Genomic DNA, 14,710 nt, shown 5'->3' on the forward strand with positions numbered 1-14,710 from the left:
TGTGCTTTTTCATCATTTTAACCGTCCAAATTACTTGGGAATTAACTTCTCTGGTACGTCTGTACTCAATCCACAACGTGATAAGTTTGAAATTAGTAATATTACAAAAATATCGCTAACAGAAACAAATAGTTTTAAAAATTTAAGCAAACACCATAATAATAAAAAATTAAGCAAACACTTTATTTATACCGGGTTGATTTAAAAACGTTAAATGCTGTTACGAAAAAGTTAAACTAAACACCCTGTTAATGTAATAAAAAAATGAAAGATTAGAAATTTAATCGAGGTTTAAAATATTATTTGGTCTTTTGACCTATCCAAAATCTTAGTTTTAGGTCATGACCTATTATTTAATAACTTTTGACCTATGATCTATTTTTTTTTTTTTTTGGTAAGAAGGGAAGAAAAAAAAACAAACAAACAAAAACCTAACCCGGGATCAGTCTAGGAAGACTGACCCCAATCCTATCCTCAAGAAGAGAAGGTAACAGAAAAGAAGGAGGAACGGAAAGGGTAGAAACACCTAACATCCCCCCATGCCCAGCAGCTGCCAAGCGATCCGCCACGCGGTTTTGCTCCCTATAAATATGGGAGAAGGTAAGAGAATCGAAGGCAGGACGAAGCCTCAAGATGGCTTTAATGAGATTCTGACTCTTAAGACAAACAGCCTGTCTATCCGAAATCCTGTTGATAGCCTCCAAATTGTCAGACTCCACCGAAAGTCTTTTAACACCCATGCGAATGGCGAGTTTAATGCCAGACAAGATCCCCCAGAGCTCTGCAGTAAAGGAGGAGCCCGTACCTAAGTTATGGGTAAACCCAGCCAGCCAGGCGCCACCAGCATCCCGAAGAACTCCACCAGCAGCAATTCTGCCATTACTAAGGCAGGAGCCATCCGTATTCAACTTGACAACCCCTTCCCTGGGCTTCCTCCAACCAACTAACTGGACCTCTTTAACCGGGGAGGGGTGAACCAGGGGCTCTCCTTCAAAACTCTTTGTAATAACAGAGAGTTTTTTCGAGAAGTAAAACTGGAGGTCAGGAATAAAGACAGTCTTCTCAGCAAATAACTCTTCATTCCTCCATTTCCACATTTGGTGACAAATAATAGCGAAGAGAATAGCCCCGTGCTCCATACTGGCCAACAAATTCCCATTAACGCCTTCAGAGAACCAGTCAATATCAGAGAACCCCATAAAGGAAGGAATGATGTGGTGAGGAAGGACCCCTTCCCAAACCTTTTTACTATTCGGGCAATCCCTCAAAGCATGGCACAATGTTTCCACATGGTCGTTGCATCTGCTACAGGCACCAGATACAGCCAAGTGCCTTCTGTGTCTATCTGCATTCGTGAGGAGCCTGTCTTTGACTCCCAGCCATAGGAAACTCCTAATGCGGTAGGGGACTTTGAGGGCCCAAATGGAATTCCAAATTTCCAAAGGAGGATCAGCCCTATTAGGGGTAAAAGCTTCATAGGCCGATTTGCAAGAATAAGAACCATTATTAGTCAAGGCCCAGCAGTGTCTGTCCTTATCCTCCTCCTGATTACTAATCTTCACACTTCTAATATTAAGGAGGGTCTCCAGGCTAAGAAAGGAGTCGAACTTAGACCAGATCCAGTCTCCCTCCGAGTCCACCACATCAGCAATTCTCCAGGAGAGGAGATCATTCGGCGGAGGGGCGATGCACACCTCAATCAACGGTTTGTCACCAATCCAGGTGTCATACCAGAAACTAATGGATCTCCCATTACCCACCTCCAAGCCACTCCCCGTACAGAACTCAGCAAAAACAGCACTAAGCCCTTTCCAGAGGAAGGAACAGCTGACAACCCTCTCCTTCGGGCCACCAAAGATTCTATCTTTCCTATACTTGCCGCACAGAAGACGAACCCAAAGGGAGGAGGGGGATTACCACATTCTCCAAAGAAGCTTCATTAACAGGACTTTATTATTGTCCTTAGCTTGCCTTATACCAAGACCCCCCCTGCTCTTAGGCTGGCAGGCTTCCTTCCAAGGGACCAGGTGAATCTTCCTCCCATCCCCAGACTCTCCCCACAGAAAACGCCGATTAATTTTATCAAGGTCGTTGAGGACCGGCTCAGGGAGCTTACAGGCTTGCATGATGTGATTTGGAGCAGCGCAGTTGATAGACTGGATTAAAGTAAGGCGACCTGCAAGGGAAAGAGAATTAGCTTTCCAGCTAGCACACAAACCGTTAGATTTGTCCAAAATATCTTTAAAAGAGGCTTTGGACACCCTGTCACTATGAAGAGGGACCCCAAGGTATTTCCCAAACGATTGAGTCAGGGGAATGCCAGACATCTCACTCAGTCTTCTACACAAGCTATTATCCATATTCTTGGAACAAAGCATACGGGATTTATGGATGTTAATCTTCTGGCCAGAAGCCTCACAAAAGCAATCGAGGATATCCATCACAGCTTTAATTTGTTCCTCATTACCCTCCACAAAAAGCATGACATCATCAGCAAAGAGTAAATGGGTAACAGGGGGGCAATGTCTGTTGATGGAAACAGGGTGGAGAGTCCCTTTGCTCACCGCCTCTTGGATCAGGTGAGACAATCTTTCCATGGCAATAACAAAAAGGAAGGGGCTCATAGGATCCCCTTGACGAATACCCCTGGATGGAGAGAACTCATCCGACATATCCCCATTGATCATAACCTGGAAAACAGGAGAGGAGATACACTTTCCAATCAAATTCCTCCAGTTCTCCGGGATACCAGCTTTGGCTAAACTATCCAGAAGAAAGCTCCAGTTCAACCTATCATAGGCTTTCTCCAGATCCAGCTTGAGAGCCACGATCCCTTTCTTGCCTTTCTTAATCTTCATAGAATGGACAACCTCCTGGGCAATAACAACGTTATCCATCAATTGTCTTCCAGGAACAAAGCTCCCTTGATTTTGGCTGATAATATCCGGAAGGATCTTCCGGATTCTATTAGCCACAATCTTAGTAATAGCTTTATACAAGACATTACAAAGACTGATGGGTCTCATCTGGAGAAAGGAAGAAGGCTTGGCAACCTTAGGAATCAAGACAATGAGGGTTTTATTAACCAAACTGATATCGTTCAAACCACCAAAGACACCTAACACAAAGCTGTATATACCCTCTTTAACAGTGTCCCAGTGTTTATGATAGAAACTAGCGGGGATACCATCAATACCAGGAGCCTTAGTGGAACCGATGCTGGAGAAGGCCAGATCAATCTCTTTAAGCTCAATGGGATGGAAAGCATTATTAATAGCATCCTCCCCCAAACGAGGAAAGGAAATGCCAGAGTGGGCACTCTCTAGGTCCACAGCTTCCTCTCTGAACAGGTCCTTGTAGAAATCAAGGGCAAGGCGCCGAATGTCCTCCTCCTCAAAAATCCACTCACCACTTTCGTCTTTAATAGCCTCGATCCTATTTCGCTGTCTCCTAATGATCGTTGAGAGGTGGAAAAACCTGGTATTCCGGTCCCCGTCTTGAATCCAAGCCTTCCTAGATTTCTGGAACCACAGAAGCTCTTCCTGTCTAAGCACAGCTTCCAACTCGTTCTGAAGAGCTCTTAGGTGACCATTCAGGCTATGATCAAAACGAACCTCCAAGCAACGCTGAACACCTTCCATTCTCCTCAAGAGTTTGTTCTTCCTCCTGATAATATGACCAAAAATATTTTTATTCCAAACAGCCACATTCCTCCTGAATTCCTCAGTAGCGAGGAGAACATCAGAGTGGGGATGCCAATTGCTTTTAACGAAATCCTTAAACTCGGGGTGAGACTCCCAAGCCACCAGATACCTAAAAGGTCTATTACCTTTCAGCCGATTTCCTTTGACCAAATTAATGAGGATAGGGCAATGGTCTGAGTGACGGAAAGGGAGATTAAGTACCTTGACCTCAGAAAACCTATAAATCGCTGCAACATTAGCGTACACCTTATCCAACCTAACAAACACACTATTCCTTTTCCAGGTAAATTTGTGGCCAGCAGCACCCAGGTCCGAAAGCCCACACATATCCATACTTTGCTTATGATTAAGACACCGGTTCACATAATGATTACCCCCTCCTCTCTGATCACTCAAGAGGGCAATGTCATTAAAATCCGCGGCAACCAACCACGCCTCCACCATGTTAGAGCTAAAAGAATGAAGGATCTCCCACAGCCTTCTTCGGTTAGTCGAAACAGGATCAGCATAGACGAAGGTAATAAAGAAGGGTTTATTACCCGGGTAACACACCTTACTATGGATGAATTGACTGTCCATAGTAACAATATCAATATTGACTTGACCTGGCTTCCAAAAGAGCCAAATCCCCCCTGCCCGGCCAGTAGCCTCCGACCTGACGCAATTCCAATTCTTAAACTTTCTAACCACCTCATCTGCTTTGGCTCCACTAACCTTGGTCTCAAGAAGGACAAAGCAGGAAGGGTTAAACTGTTTAATGAGATCATTGACATGAATGCGGGTAGCCTTGCTCGCCGCACCTCTAACATTCCAAACGAAGAAGTCCATCAGAGGGGGAGACTACAGACGCAGGCCCAAACCCTAGATCAGGTATTTGTTTGGGGCTCCGGAGAGCCTAGAGGCGGTCCTAGAAGGACCCCTTTTATCCAAAGAATTCAAACCATGAAGGTTCTTTTTAGGTTTCCCTTTGAGATTCTTCATGTTTAACTTACTCACTCCTATAGTCTTACCAATAGGAGCATCAACAGGAGGATGTAGAGTACTCGCCTCCCTACTCAAACCCTTCCCAGCTGACAGGATAGACTGGGGAATCTCTTTGCCTTTAGCAGAAGCATTAGAGACAAAGAGAGGATTAATAGAATTACCCAGACTAGAGGCATGCTCTACCGACTCCAGACCAGGCATGCTTAAATCAATCTGCTTATCAGAAGGATCCGAGTCTTGATCTTCCTCTATAGACAAAACACAGAACCTTGACCCGGAACCCGAAGCTGAGTCCACTCCAGTCTCAATCCCCTTCTTAATATCCGGGGGTCTGACCTTGATCTCAGGAGCAATCTGGAGAGTAGTCATCTTTGTACTGATATCTGGTGAATGATTAGCATTAACATTAGCCTGTGGCTTCCTTCTCACTGGTCTCTTGGCAAGCATCCATGGGCCAAAGCTCCTTACTTCCCCTTGACTCTTCTCAGCTTCGCCTATAATAGGTTGCACCAACTCCTCCACGTCCTTCCTCCTCTTAGGACAACCCTCAAGGGTATGGCCAAACATACCACATTCATAGCAGATGTTGTGTATACCTTCATATTCAATATGATAGACCTTGTTTTGAGTACAGAACTGAGAAAGAAGAGGCTTAGCGAGATCAATATCGATACAGACCCTGGCAAACTTGCCTCTCACTGCCCCAATGGTAGTCTTATCAACATGGTGGACTTTCCCAACAAGGCTACCAATCTTGTTCAGGAACCTATCACTGTAGTATTCAAGAGGTAGGCCCGGGAACCTAACCCAAGTAAGGATCCTGTTAACAGAGCAATCATGGGGATCAAAATTTGGGACCCAAGGTCTTAGAGCCAACACATGATTGGAGATAATATACGGACCACCATTCACAACAGCATTGAAATCCTCAGCCCTTGTGAATTTAATGACATAATAGTCATTTTCAAGGTCTGTGATAGTAACCTTTCCTTTCTTTGCCCATTGAGCCTGGATCCTCTGGGCAAAATAATTGAAACTGATCCTTTTCCCCAACACAGTGACGATTAACGCCAATTTCCACTTCGATCTCATGACCCGCTTGTCATCTGAGGACAGCCGGATCCTAGGACACAGCGGGTTATCAGGCTCTCCATCCTCAGAATCGGAATCAGAGAGAAAATCCCCGGAATCATTCTCAAAAGCATCCACCTCCATCATGGGATCCTCCTCTGACACCCCTAGCAACTTATCCCTCCAGGAGGGCCCTCCCAAATCCACGGAAACTTCCGCTTGAGCGGCTTGCGTAGTCTGTGCGGCTTGCGCGGCCTGTGCGGCCTGCGCGGCCAACGAAAGTCTCACGGCATGCTCATCCTGCTGGGGAGAGATGGCCGGTACTCCCTGTGGCCCAAGCACCGGAAGCGGCCCTCTAACTCCGGAATCATACGCGCGTCCCTCCGCGAAAAACGAGTCCAAAGCCGCGGCCGCGGCACCAACACCTTCCAGCCCCCGATCGGCCGCCGCATCCCTAGAAGCCCCCAACGACACCGACGCACCCCTAGCACCCCCCGTCGAAACCGCCGAATCTGCCTCCCCACCATCCACCCACTCCGATCTACTCCTATCCCTCGACCGATCCCTCCGAATCCCGCTGCTCCGTCCATTTTATTTTATCCATTATTTGAATTAATTGAAATCTCAACCAATATGGATGGTTTTGATAAATTATGAAGATAAATATAACCAAATGATAAGTTATGATGTAAAATGTAATCAAATAATAAGTTAGGATGTAAAGGTTAATATTATGGATAAATGTGTCTTCTATGGTTATTTTGTTTTTTACAAAGTATCATTACTTGGTGTATTTTCATCATTGGATGATGGAGTATAAAATTAATCTAATAATAAAAACACATAAAGTAAGATTTACTTTGTGAAAGTAAGCATAGCTTTTACCTATGAATAAATGATAAATGATAAAAAGACAAATATTATCAAATACATAGATAAAAAAAATGGAAAACCAACATTTCGGATAAATAAGGCGAAATATTGCTTTAATCTTAAAATGAAGGCTTAATAGGCATCCGACCCCTTAAACTTGTAACTTTTTTTTCACCTGGCCCCCTCAACTTAGGGGACAACCTCTCAACCCCCTTACCTCTTCAAAAACATCACATACAACCCCTTAAACTTGCAATTTTTTTTCACCTGACCCCTCAACTTAGGGGACAACCTCTCAACTCATTCAACTCTCTAAAAACATCACATATAGCCCCTTAACGCCTACGTGGCTCTGACATGGAATAAGTTGGGATTGCACTCATTAGAAAGCGCGTGGAGGTTGGCTTTAGAAACTTAAACGGTAAAAATATCCTCTTTCTTCTTAAATCCCTATCGGTTTTCTCCTCAGAAATCCTTCCTCTTTTCTGATTCCTTCGATTCACCTCTTTTCTGTCTCCGATCGGTCTCTGATTCAAGTTCAACAGTAAGTATTCATCTCCTTCATTCGTCATCTACCTTCTTCTTCTTCTTCTTCTTCTTCTTCTTCTGGTTTGCCTTTTTCTTCTTCTGAGATAATTTTTTTTTTGTCAATTAGGTTAGGGCTTGTGTTGTTCTTGAAACCGATTTCATGGTGGGTACTCATGAATCATGTTTTTGTGGTGAATATGTTGTACTTAAGGTTTCATGGGAACCTGCAAATCAAGGAAGAAGACTCTACGGATGTCCAAATTATGGGGTCATTTACTGGATTTACATGGAAAAATTTAAGAAAAAAATGACATGTGGCATTGGTGTGGTCAATAGTCCAGCGCGTTTTCTACACGGGTCAATATTTTGACCGGATATAGGGGTGTAAGGGACTGTATGTGATGTTTTTGGAGAGTTAAGGGGGTTGAGAGGTTGTCCCTTGAGTTGAGAGGGCCAAGTGAAAAAAAGTTACAAGTTTAAGGGGTTGTATGCGATATTTTGAAGAGTTAAGGAGGTTGAGAGGTTGTCCCCTAAGTTAAGGGAGCCAGGTGAAAAAAAATTACAAGTTTAGGGGACTGAATACCTATTAAGCCTAAAATGAAAAATGATGATTTAGTCCACCAAAATCAAATCAATCAATAGGGGACTGTGTTTATCAAAAAAAAAAAATAGGGACTGTGGATGTTTTTTGCCACTCGTAATTGGCTGAATTCTTGCATGAGAAATTCAGAATTGACATGCCCTTTTTGGATCGGCTTTTAGTTTCTGACTTTCGCTATCAATTTAATAATATAAAGTATAATATTCAACCCAATTATATAAATAAAAAAAGAAGTATAAATTCAATTCAATGGGTGGTCAAAATCAAAGTAGAAGCTTCCAAAGCCAAACTTGAATCTCCAAAAAAGAAAAAAGAAGCGCGTGAAAGCAGCCACATTTTGAAACTCATACATGTTTCTTCCTCCCACAATTTTCTCTGTTTCTCTCTCGCACATCCATTGTTTACATTTTCAAAAATAAAAAAAAATTAATGAGAGATAATAAATTAAATAACAAACCAACAAACAACGCCATTCACAAGACGAATTAGCGTACGATAGTAAACAACCCAAATCCAGCAATTTTCTCTTTTCTCCGATCTTATCGTCCATCCTATCTCTTTCTTTCCCCATTCTTCTCTCATACTTTCTCTCTGATTATTCTTAGGGTTAGGGTTTTTGCTGCTTTGTTTTCTCCACAAGATCAACGTAATTGATTGCAAAACAGAGGAGGCATGGGGCAACAGTCTCTGATCTATAGCTTCGTCGCTCGAGGCACGGTCATTCTTACGGAATACACTGAGTTTACAGGAAATTTCACTAGCATCGCTTCTCAATGCCTTCAGAAACTCCCTGCTTCTAACAATAAATTCACCTACAACTGCGATGGCCACACCTTCAATTACCTTGTTGAAAATGGCTTCAGTAAGATTCCATCATCCTTTCTGTATTTGTTTTTATTGTTTCTAAATTTGATTTCTGATCTGGATCAACGCTTTATTTATCATTTTGAACGTATGCGGAATTCCTTTTATTATTTATATATCTTCTGCGAGTGTGACTTTTGGTATTCATTTAGATCCTGGACAGTTTGGTGCAATTTGTTTATTTTCATTGTGATCTGTGTGTTTGATCCCCTGATTGTATTCAAATATTTAATTATCCGTAGTGTGTTTCTATATATGGATTACCGGTCCTCCCTAAATGATACTGTTTTATTGCTTTAGATCTTCATTTAATTGCTGTGTTTTGGCGAAGCTATATTTGCTTAGATATTAATTTACGAACTTGAGAAGGATTCGTTCATTTTGATTTGCAACCGTTATAGGATTTTTGTTTGCTTTCTGTAAAAGTAATGAACAATTACTCATGTGCATGTGTCTTCTTTGGAAATTGCTTGAAAATATCATAACCAAGCAACTTTTTACATTATTAGCACCGTTTTAGATCTTTTGTGGGATGGATTATATTGCACAAAAAATTTCTATACCTGCGTCTTATTTTCCTTTCAAGGTCAAGCATTTTCCATTGAGGTTTCTGTTCCTTTTTGCCTCTTTGAAAATGTAACTGAGCTTCACGTTTATATTACGCTAATTCTCGTTGTCTGTAATGTCTTCTGTTGGAAGCTATACATGAAGCTGATTATAAAATTTACTTGTGAGTTGTGTTAATGGTGTAATGAGTTGTTATAATGATATACCTCATAAAAAATAAAGGGTGGAAAGGGATGCTGTAGCTTTTGTTCTTGGTACAAAAAATGCACTGTCAATGTCATTGCTTTTGGATGGCTTAGCTTCGCGTATTAAGTAGTTTTTGTCATTATAACAATTTGTATTATGTATTTCCAAATAGGCAAATACAGATGGGTATTCTTTTAAGTAGTTAGAAACAAGGGATGTCTGCTATTTTTGGTCTGTAGTAATTATTTTTTGTCTCTGACTATATTTCATGTTTGTAAACATAACTTTTGCATGAACAACTGACTTTGTTATATATGCATGCCAGTTTCTTGATGCTGATATGTTGTTCATTGGTGCTATGAAATATGCTGTTTGATAATTATATCCATCCTGTGCATACAGAAAACATTTTGTTATAGTTTATGTTAGGCTTAGCCATGGTAATGGGCTTTAAACTTTTAATGAAATCCGTTAGAACATTTTGATTTACTTATGTTAAATGCTTCATTAGCATGTCGGCGTTTGATGACCACTAAAATTTCGCTCTGAATTTTACTTAAGCCTTTTTACATCCTATGTGCAGCCTACTGTGTGGTTGCAGTTGAATCTGCTGGCAGGCAAATTCCAATTGCCTTTCTAGAGCGTGTTAAGGACGACTTCAACAAGAGATATGGTGGAGGAAAAGCTGGAACTGCTCAGGCCAATAGCCTGAAGAGAGAGTTTGGGTATATAAGCACTTCTTCTCCCACATCTAGGAATTCATTGTTTTTCTTTTTTAATAATGCTTTACTTGCAACTATATATTCTAGGCCCAAACTGAAGGAACACATGCAGTATTGTCTGGATCATCCTGAAGAAGTCAACAAACTTGCAAAAGTGAAGGCTCAGGTTTCTGAAGTTAAGGGTGTGATGATGGAAAATATTGAAAAGGTATAGAAGAACTACTGCTCTTCTCGCCCAATTTCTGTAAATTGTCACGTGGAGGTTCAAAGGATTCGGGTATATCCTGCTTTGGCATGGATGTTTTATAGTGTCGGTGTAATTTTTGAGATGGGTAACATCATGAATTTTTTATTCTAATGCAACAGTTTTCAAAATTTTGCTTAAAACTTTTTCTTCCCTGCAGGTTCTCGACCGAGGTGAAAAGATTGAGTTGCTGGTGGATAAAACTGAGAATCTGCGCTCCCAGGTTAATGGATTTCTGTTACTACTCACACGAATTTCCGTTCACGTGGCCATCATAAATAGTGCATACTGTGCATTGTCTGAAATACTAATGTATGATGTTGCAGGCCCAAGATTTCAGACAACAGGGAACTAAGATGAGAAGGAAGATGTGGATTCAGAATATGAAGATGAAGTTGATTGTTTTGGGTATTATTGTTGCTTTGATTCTTATCATAGTGTTGTCTGTTTGTCATGGTTTCAACTGTTAATCTCGATGAATATTTTCGGCTGCTGTTCTTGCTGCAACTGACAGACTCGTCTTGCTAATTTCACCTTTCTTCTGACGGATCCATCTTACAGACCTCTCTATGGGGTCTTTTAGGTCATTCCTTCCCCTTTCTATTAGCCTTTTTAGGAGTCAATATGCTTTTAATTTTGGATTGGTGTATAGGGTAATATGTTGAACTTCTCCAGTAGATATTTTTTTGTTTCTCTGTGGTTAATATTTATCTAAGATGTAATAGAGGTATACTCAATGCCTGCAGTTTAGATATCCCTTTTGGAAATGCTGTTAATGTATCACTTTTGATCGATCTTTTTAATTAAAAAAATTCTTTGTTCACTCCTGGTCCAAGTATGTACAATTGTGCTTAGCTTCGTATGCTGCTAGCTGCTAATATGGTCATGTTTACTAGCAGCAATGTCCTATATGAAAAAAGGAAAATAAACTCAAAATTAATTTCTGTAAGGCTTTGCTTGGATGGAGGAAGAAAGAATTTAAAAGAAAGATGAGGTGGAGTGAAGTTTTTGAAAGAGAGATGAAGTGATTGTTTGTTTTAGTTTTTCTTCTCCGAATAATAGGTAATGTAGTGTGGTTTTGTTTTTTAAAGCAAAAAAAAAAAAATCATTAATGGAAATAAAAAAAGAAAAATTTTTATTAATGAAAGTATGAATACAATAATATCCAAAACAATCAACTTCATCTTGCAACAATAATGAAAGTCTGAATATAATAATACCCAATACAATAATTCCCATCGTCTCTTATCTAAAATAATGAGAGAACCGACAGGAGCAGCAACAATAGGATCTTGCAACACAGAAATTGGGACTCCAAAAGGAGCTCCTAGTAGCCAAGGACATTACCAATTCTCCTGAGATAACTTTGAAGAAGGATGTCCTTTGCCTCAATAATATTACTCCAAATAAAACTTACATTATGATCTCTAGTGGCTTCTAAGAAAGACCTGTGCTTAAAGTACCTAGCTTTAAATATGCGAGAAACCAGAGAATTTGATGCAGTGATAAACTGCCAACCCTGTTTCCTGAGCATAACTAAGTTAAACTCCCCAAGTTTTTTGAACCCCAAACCGTCAGCAAATTTAGGTATGCTTAAACAATCCCAACGCAATCAACGAATACCCCGACCTCCATTACACCACTAAAAAGCGTTGAACATACGTTCAAGATCCTGACACAAACTCAATGGTAGTAAGAAAATATTCATCACATAAATTGGAATCACCTAGACAACAATTTTCAACAATATTTCCTTACTTGCACGACATAGGATTTTGGAATGGCAGGGCTGAAGAAGATTCCAAGTTCTTTCCTTAATAAAATTTAAGATCTCTCGTTTTATCCGACCAACCATTGATGGCAACCCCAACTAACTTCCTTGATTCTGAGTTTCCCGAACCCCTAACCCGTGACATATCTACTGTCGAGTATCAGCCCCTACGTTGATTTCTATAGATTTACCACTTGACCGGACCCCAATTCATATTCTTGAAGCATTTGTTGAACCACCTCACTTTCGCCTGCCTTAGCTTGAAAAAGTGGCAGCAATCATCGGCAAAAAAAAGGAGGCTGACAGACGGGATCTTACAACCATGCCATAAGTTTTGAGACTCTTTTGCCCGTATATACACACTTAGACCCTCAGCACAAATGATGAACAAATAAGGAGACAATGGGTCTCCTTGACGAATCCCTCTAAAGGGAATGATAGGACCAAGTTCTTGTCCATCAACTGTAATATGGTAATCAATCGTTCCTATACAACCCATTATTATATTAATCCACCTCTCACTAAAACCAAACCGCTAAAAAATAGATTTCATAAATCCCCATTCTAGCCGATCATATGCTTTACTCATGTCGATCTTGAGAGCAGCGAACCCCTATTTCCATTGTGTTTTTGTTCTAAAAAAGTGTGTTGTTTCGAATGCAATTAAAATGTTATATGTTATCATTCTCCAGGCACAAATGCACTTTGAGACTCTGAAACCAACATATTAAGTAACATGTTTAATCTATTAGCAATTACTTTTGCTAAGATCTTATAAGCTACATTACATAGTGATATGGGTCTAAGGTCCCAATAACCTTTGACCGATTTTTCTTTAGTATGAGTACAATACTAGGACTATTTAGCCCTTGAGGAAGGTAACTTGATTCAAAAAAATCCTTGCATATTTTTACCACATCCACGCCTATTAGAGATCGATAAGATCATAAAAATGTTGGATGCATCGCATCCGGCCCCGACGCGTTATCAATATCCATGCTAAAAGCTGATTTCTTTATTTCATCGACAGTAATTTCTTCCATAAGCTTCTTATTCTGCTCAAGAGAAATAACTGGATTTATGCACCCAAGAATTTCAGGGGAGAAAGAATTTGAAGACTGAAACATCTCCTTAAAATAGTGTATCATAACGTCCCCCAAATCTCCATCACAGTCATGCCACTGATCATCAGACCCACGAAGACTCTCAATTTTGTTACATTTTTTCCTATGAAGCAAAAGAATGAGAATATCTTGTATTTGCATCTCCAGATTTAAACCAGTGAGCTTTTGCACGTTGTTTCCAGAAAATTTCCATGGACCCAAGCAACTTGAAATAGCGAACCTCCGTTTTCGTGAACAAAGCCACACATCCATTGTCCCTCCGATCACGCAGAAAATTCAACTCATGCTTAATTGCTACAATTTCTTTTTTAATCTTGAAAATATAATCTTCTCCCCAATCTGAGAGAGTTCGTCCACACTCTCGTATCTTAGTTTGTAAATCTATAAAAGAACTATCTTTCTAAACTTTTTCAATAATTAAATGACATTCATTCTGCTTCAACCAAATATTTTCAAAACGAAAACGTTTGACCTAGACTTTATGTTTTCTCGGGTATAAGGACAGAAGAAGAGGAAGAAGGTCAGATGAACTATACGGTATAACACATACATGAGCTTGTGGAAATTTTTCCAGCCAAGAAATTGTGGCCAAGATACAAATCAAATTGAAATTTACAAAATAAGAACACAAGTGTAAACATTAGATATAATATTGGATTGTTTCATACATTAAAGGTATTTTATTTGAATTACAAGTTTCGTATATGCCATTCATATTAGACCTGGCAATTATCGTGTTCGAGTCGTGTTCGTGTCGTGTCATTTCGGGTTCGTGTCAAAAAGAGTAAACCCAAACCCAACCCAAAAACTTTCGTGTCAAAGTCGTGTTAACCTATTCGGGTTAGTGTCGATTTCGTGTCGTGTTTTCGGGTTACATGTAATTTTGTTATGCGTATATATTAATAATAACTCTTAAAAATATAAGAAGATTTGGTACTGTTTTTAAACATTTTATATCATTTTTAGATTAGTATGCTAACAATAATTATCGAAAAGTTCGATAATATCATGTTAGAGGGTTATGTAATGTGTTTATAACAATTTAGGAAATTCAAATTAATATTTGCAATTAATAATTATAATTTTATTATCTTTATTAATAAAGTGACATAAAAAACATGAGAGAATATAACAATAATTTTCAATATCCGTGTCATTTCGTGTCGTTTTCGGGTTCACATATCAACACTAACCCAACCCAAAAATTAGCGTGTCAGTTTCGTGTCAACCCAAAAATGACCCATTACCTATTAAGCTCAACACTAACACTAAAAATCCGTGTCGTGTTCGTGTCGTGTAATCGGGTCGTGTGTCATTTTGCCACCTCTAATTCATATGCCCCTTAAACACGGAATTGGAGTACAACACAACTTATGTGCCAAAATAATGTCAAGAAACATATTTTAAGACATTTTTTTTTGTATTTTAAACAATTTTGAAATGAAACAAAAAGTGTCGTGGATGATGGTTG

General features: G+C 39.8%; 1 protein-coding gene across 1 annotated transcript; it reads left to right on the forward strand.

Moving 5' to 3' along the window:
• Positions 1-8,115: 8,115 nt before the first annotated feature.
• On the forward strand, positions 8,116-11,167 carry LOC136219389 (vesicle-associated membrane protein 721). The gene is made up of 5 exons (XM_066006785.1): positions 8,116-8,623; positions 9,962-10,103; positions 10,188-10,308; positions 10,505-10,567; positions 10,671-11,167. Exons 1-5 carry the CDS (start codon positions 8,434-8,436, stop codon positions 10,812-10,814), a joined length of 660 nt encoding a protein of 219 aa, XP_065862857.1. The 5' UTR covers positions 8,116-8,433; the 3' UTR covers positions 10,815-11,167.
• The last annotated feature ends 3,543 nt before the right edge of the window (positions 11,168-14,710 follow it).

This window comes from Euphorbia lathyris, chromosome 2, assembly GCF_963576675.1.
Source record: "Euphorbia lathyris chromosome 2, ddEupLath1.1, whole genome shotgun sequence".
In the NCBI taxonomy this organism is placed as follows: Eukaryota; Viridiplantae; Streptophyta; class Magnoliopsida; order Malpighiales; family Euphorbiaceae; genus Euphorbia; species Euphorbia lathyris.

Coding starts and splice junctions, on each gene's coding strand:
- LOC136219389 (XM_066006785.1), top strand. CDS start 8,434: ATGGGGCAACAGTCTCTGATCTATAGCTTCGTCGCTCGAGGCACGGTC. Junction 10,309..10,504: donor TGATGGAAAATATTGAAAAG/GTATAGAAGAAC, acceptor TCTTCCCTGCAG/GTTCTCGACCGAGGTGAAAA. Junction 10,568..10,670: donor CTGAGAATCTGCGCTCCCAG/GTTAATGGATTT, acceptor ATGATGTTGCAG/GCCCAAGATTTCAGACAACA.